Source organism: Heloderma suspectum, chromosome 3 (assembly GCF_057233095.1).
Source record: "Heloderma suspectum isolate Gila_16-S chromosome 3, 16-S_ref, whole genome shotgun sequence".
NCBI classification, from domain to species: Eukaryota; Metazoa; Chordata; class Lepidosauria; order Squamata; family Helodermatidae; genus Heloderma; species Heloderma suspectum.
This window is the reverse complement of record NC_139460.1, coordinates 286,391,730-286,397,729: the sequence shown is the minus strand read 5'-3', so window position 1 is coordinate 286,397,729 and position 6,000 is coordinate 286,391,730. Positions and strand designations below refer to the sequence as shown.

Genomic DNA, 6,000 nt, shown 5'->3' with positions numbered 1-6,000 from the left:
CGGCACTTGGCTGCTTGTTCCACCGGGGCCGTTCTCCTCTGCGCTGATCGCCATTTTTTTTTTAAGTGACCATAGACTTATACGCAAAATAGAGCTGTGAATCTTGCATATAAGTCTACGTGTCCATAGGCTTATATGCAAGATTCACGGCTCTATTTTGCATATAAATCTATGGGCACATCCTGATCGCTTTTTTTTTTTAAGCGATCGGCGCGGAGAACGGCTCCGGCCATCAAGGTAAGTGGCCCTCAAGTCCGGCAGCTCTGCGGAATCCTCACAGAACGGAGCCGCTCCAGAGGATTCGGGGGGGGGGGGGAATGGATCACCTCCTCCCCCCCCGGGCGGATTCCCCACTGGAATGGACAGTGGGGAATCTGTACATCCCTAGTTCAGACAGGTGCTTTGCCAGAGACACATTAGTGAATTCACTTAATATTTGGAGCCATATTAATCACTGTTCTTATGTATGGGCATTTCTAAGGTTACTGGGATCTTTGCAGCTTGGAAATGATATTTCATGAGTTGTTTTGTCTTTGACTCATACCCTGAGGAAAAAATGTTAATATTCATGAGAAGATCAAGTGTACTCACAGTTTGGGCATTATGTAAAACAAAAAAGCATATTCTAGTTTTAAATTATTCCTTTCCACTTTCTGTACTTCAATGTTTGCAAATGATACATTACCGACTAAAGAGTTCCCTGACTATTATTTGTGAAACACAAGTTTATTCAACATGTTACATCTGAGGGATTGTTCTCTGTTCTGCAGTATTACCATAATGTATCAGAGGCTGACTCACACCTTCTGTGTATAGTTGAACTATATTTCCATTCCCAGTGAAGCTCAGTTGAAAAAGGTTAATTAAGTACGTTTTTTTTTCTTAGTAATGGGTCTGTGTGCTGTTTTTTTTAATAGTCTGGATTAGTACTTGAATAAATGCACTTTTCCAAATAAAATCAGCAATTGAAAATATGTCCATGCATGCTAAAAACATTTATATAAAAATATGTAACAGCTAAAGCAAGATCCCAAACTGGATTAACCTGGGTTCAGTCTCAGATGTCAGCCTTTTTTTTTTTTTTAAGAGTGTGGGGCAAATTTATTTATTTCACAAAAATAGCACCGTTAATGCACCGTTCCCAATTATTTATTTATTATATTTCTATACTGACCCATAGCCGAAGCTCTCTGGGTGGTTCACATCATCAAGTATTCAAAAAGACATTTGAATTTACAGTGTACTTTTCATATTGGACCATCATCGTTTTGGGATTAAGAATAATCCAGAGTAAGATTAAATTTGTATAAGGAGACAATTTAGAGAATCGTCATTTGGAAATGAATCAAAATGTCTGTAGTAAAACAAAAACAAAATAATCAGGAATAAGAAATGCACACACATTAAAACATTAACAAGAAAGCAAATCACAAAGAACGGCAGGCCCTGAAGTAGACTCAGCATCTCTCTTTATTGTTTTTTAATATAACATTTTTTAAAAGTTCACATATTTACTCTTATTGCAAAGCTTACTACATACATGATTTTTGTTTTGTTTATTGCCATTGTTATACTTGTGTTTATTTAGTTTTATTCTGAACCACAAACCATAACAATTTGCTAATTTTTCTTTAGCAAACACTTGTTCTATATTACAAGTACCTCTACTGAAAAATATCGACAACAGGGGATGTACAGATTTAAAATAATTCATTTAAGTAAGTAGCAATTTCAGTTTATAATACCAGTGTTGCAAACCAATTTTAAAAATTTAATTCAATTAATCAATTACATTTTAATTGATTAAATGACTAAGGGCACAATTCTATGCATGTTTAGGTAGATATAAGTCCTACAACTCCAAGCATTTAGAATGTCTAAACAGGCATTCTGTCTAAACATGCATGAGGGCACAATCCTGTAGTGGAGACACACTGGCTGAGGAGCTAAAGGCTATAACATAAAGCATTGTTATAACATCCACTATGTGGATACATTATCATATCTGTGCACCAACATCTCTCTCCCTGCCCTGTCATAAATTTGATAGGGTTGCTCCATAAATTTAACTAAACTTGCATACTACCACAACCTCAATACAGATAGCTTTTTTGAATTATTGAAGGATGTGCAAAATAATTTAGAATTTGATAAATAAAGCCTACCACTCAGGGCTTGGAATATGTAGTACATCCCATTCCTTGACCACACTTAAAGGATAGGAGATGAGCCAAAGGATCACATGCTTGCTCCTTTCCAGAGCAAATTCTGTTCATCCTTCCCTCACCAGCCTTATCCACAATTAAGGCTGAAAATCAGCTCTAGCCCCTTGTGAAGCCAGCTTTGAACTCAGGTTTCTAAATCCTGATTAACTACAAACTCTGGTTAGCATTAATCACACTTCAGAGCTTCTGACATAAGTGTTATCCACGATTAAGGCCAGCAGGGTAATGGGTGAAGGGAAAGTATGTTAGATCCCACATCTCGTCCTCAATACTTAAACCATGGCCAGGGGACAGACTGCATTACAGCTATGGTGGCCCTCATTGTTTAGAACTTTCTTTTTAATTTCCAAGTACAGTAATACACTTGAACCAAAATAGCTTCAAAAGGTTGCACAACAATTAGCCCTCAACAATTAAACAGCAAAAACTTTAGCTGATTAATCTACTAGCTAAACCAATTGATAGTGAGATTTTCAAAACTCAGAAATTAGTTCCATTCAGTGCAGTAGGATTTGCAGCTTTGAATTTGTAGCCAGAATACCAAACGGAGTTTGGATGGTCCCTTACAATAAAGCCAAGGACACTGATATTTTGGTCAAATTAACATTATTGGAATGTTAGCAGACTTTCAAGGTATTTCATGTACAGGGCTACATACACAGAGAAATAAATTCTTAACTTCACAGCAGCTCCTAAAATAACATTTTAATTTTGATAACCTTTGTACTAAGGCAGGGCTGGACAACTTATGACCATCCAGATGCTTTGGCCTACAACTCTCATCAGCCTAACCAGCATAGCCAATGGTGAGGGATGATGGCCAAAACATCTGGAGGCTTCCCGCCCCTGCATCAAGAAAACAGCATTAATCATATTTGTTTTAAAAGGCTATATAACAATAGTAATTTTAACCATAATTATTGCATTATGTTATGTTAGCTCATAAATTACTGATATATAAAATTTTTAGATGAAACCTTAAATATAAACAATTATTTTTAAATAATCTCTATACATCTCCATATTTGCGTATATAAATTATCTCTGTTTTACAGCTACTAAATCTCATTAGTTTGTAAACAATGAGGCATTCATTGTGTTTATTGTGGCAGAAAATATGAAAAAAAATCTTTATTTTATTTTGTTCAGTCCTCTTCCCATCAAGCATGCGAACACTGTCATAACCATTTTTGGCTTCACTTCTACCAAGTCATCTGGTAGGGCATATATACAAGCACCAATTTTCCGAGCAACTGAAATGGCATATCTTGGAGAGAAAAAAGAATATATATATTTATTATTAATCTGGCATCATTTGACTGGTGAGATACAGTAACTTTATTACATTGGGTTGTATCCAATGATGACTTTGCATTAGTAGAAAGCACTTCTGCTTGAGAAGTCAGGGCAACGGATTTTCACCAATCCCCACAACCTGCTGCAGCCCTCTGTACCATATCCTATTCTGTTCTGGAGAGTCCCCAACACTTAGGAGCAGCTTTTTGTATAGGCTATATAATATGGCCAAATTTTCTTTTAAACATGTATTGCTTAACAAATGTGGGCTTTGACAAGCAGTTAGCAAAACCACTTCCTCTGTCTATGAACAATTTACAGCCATAGATAAGACTTAATAGGTTAAACTATCTTACTTTTATTTACTATAATTTGTATACCACCTTTCAATATAAAATGTCCAAAGCAGTGTACAGTATAAAACTAAAACACAAAAATCATAAACATCACAGAATACTGTAAAACAATTAAAAATTGAGCTTCAGTTTATTCACCCTTATCCAGATCACCACTAATCTAGGACACTCATTTAGGGATGCAACTCAGCTTCTCAGCTAGATATAATGAAGAGATAGAGCTGGGTATCATCAACATATTGATAACACTGAAACAAATGGTCCAAGACGGCCTGTCCCAGAGGTTTATTGTAGATATTAAAAACTATGGGAGACAATTGAACCTCAAAATAGCTAAGATTTATTTTTGTCAAAGTTTCAAGAAACAATAAGGCTGTGTCCATATGCAGTTTCCCACATGACTGATTTAGAGCTGCAGCATTAAAGTGAGGAGGGGTTTGCATGCTGGACTGTCCACACATGAATACTGCTAGTCCACCTTTAGACTAGCAACAAGGTACCTGGGATCAGCACAGTTCCCATGTCATTTGCAGATGTAAAGCTAGGGATGGTGCGGGTGCCTGATTCCATCCAGGAATCCGGCGGAAACCCCCTTCCTGCACCTCCGAGCCCTGCTTGCCGAGCCCCTGCCCACGCTTGTCAAGCGGCCTGCACTCACACTGGCAGCCTCGTTGTGCTTCACAGTCACTATTTTTTGAAAAATAAAATGGCAGTCACAAAAACGTGTATATTTACATATGCGTGAAAATGTGCATTTCCATGAATATGCATATTTGTACATATTTGCATATGCGCAATGTGCATTTTGCAAATGCACATATTTGCATATGTGCAGAATGCACATTTTTTGCAAAAGTGTGCGTTTTTGTGCCTAAGCAAACGTGCACATTTTTGCAATTGCCATTTTGTTTTTCAAAAAATGGCGGCCATGGACCTCAAAGGGGCTGCCAGGGTAAATGTGGGCTGCTCGCCAAGCACGGGAGGGGCTTGAGCACGGTCTGGGAACCGGCGAGCGGGGGCAGGGGCTGGGCAGGCACCCAGAGAACCTGAACAGGGGTGGATTCGCACATCCCTATGTAAAGCATGCTGAATTAGTGTGCCTAACACTTGAGCTCTGATCCAGCAAATGAGACTCACTTGCAGAAGCAGGTTGAGATGTGCACTGAAACACTGCAATGATCATTGAAAGGACTGGATGCATCTTTTGGTGTCCCCACTGAGAGCTACCAGTTGCCATATGGCATGAGCTTTCATAGACAAGAGTGCACTTTGTTAGATGCATACAATCTAAGTTGAAAGTCAGGCAGACATGGAACAGTAGGCATATATCTGCCAGCTGAGAATAACACCTCAAAGGGTTCTAGTCCATGAAAATTTAGGCCACAAAAATGTTAGCCTTTAAGGTGACACAGGAGAGTTTATTATTTTTGCTGTAACAGACTAGCCCTATGGAATTAATTGATATGCGCAACTAGTTATGTGCACTTAGAACTGGATCAGCGCTGTTGTGTTTAATAAAGGAATAAAATGTGCTGCAAAGACTTACTTAGCATTATTCAGCTTGTCTGTTTCCGTAAGATCTTCCCTCTTAACCATTTCTGGACGGATTGCTTTTGGTGCAATGGCATCTATTAAATCTAACACAGGTAAACTGGTGCTAATAGATTTGTCCTGAAAGAAGAAATGTTAAAATGTTTCATTACCAATGAAAACTGGATTTTCTTTCATTCTCATCAATATTTTGCCATACATCTCCTTTTTCTTTATCTACTCTCTCACTGATACATAAAGCCTGTACTTGTCACTTCAGTATATGGACTTATTGTCAGATCATGAATGAACATAAAGTCACACGTGTTCCAGTAAAAACCATCAAAGTACCCTCTTGTGTGTGTTTTGTTATAAAAGGTTTTCAGAAATATCTTGCATCTGCCAGAATGACATTTCATATATTTATATTTACATCGACTTTCTTCTGCGATTAGAATTTCCTTTTGCTTGTTTATAAATGCCATATTTTTGTGTATCTGTGTACACATATAAATATATTTTTAAATATGATCTTACTTATAATATACAAATGATTTGTTCCTGTTTTTATCCTTTTCTTAAACCTCTTTCCC

At 37.5% G+C, this 6,000-nt stretch overlaps 1 protein-coding gene across 5 annotated transcripts in view; it reads right to left on the bottom strand.

Moving 5' to 3' along the window:
• Positions 1–1,090: 1,090 nt before the first annotated feature.
• PLS1 (plastin 1) overlaps positions 1,091–6,000 on the bottom strand; it is an 81,735-nt gene continuing 76,825 nt past the window's right edge. For all 5 annotated transcript variants that reach the window (XM_084847213.1, XM_084847210.1, XM_084847212.1 and 2 more), the window contains 2 exons: positions 5,424–5,548; positions 1,091–3,492 (listed from right to left, as the gene is read on the bottom strand). In XM_084847213.1, coding sequence (XP_084703339.1) covers positions 3,357–3,492; positions 5,424–5,548 — 261 coding nt within the window. In that variant the 3' untranslated portion in view covers positions 1,091–3,356. The remainder of the gene's footprint in view (positions 3,493–5,423; positions 5,549–6,000) is intronic.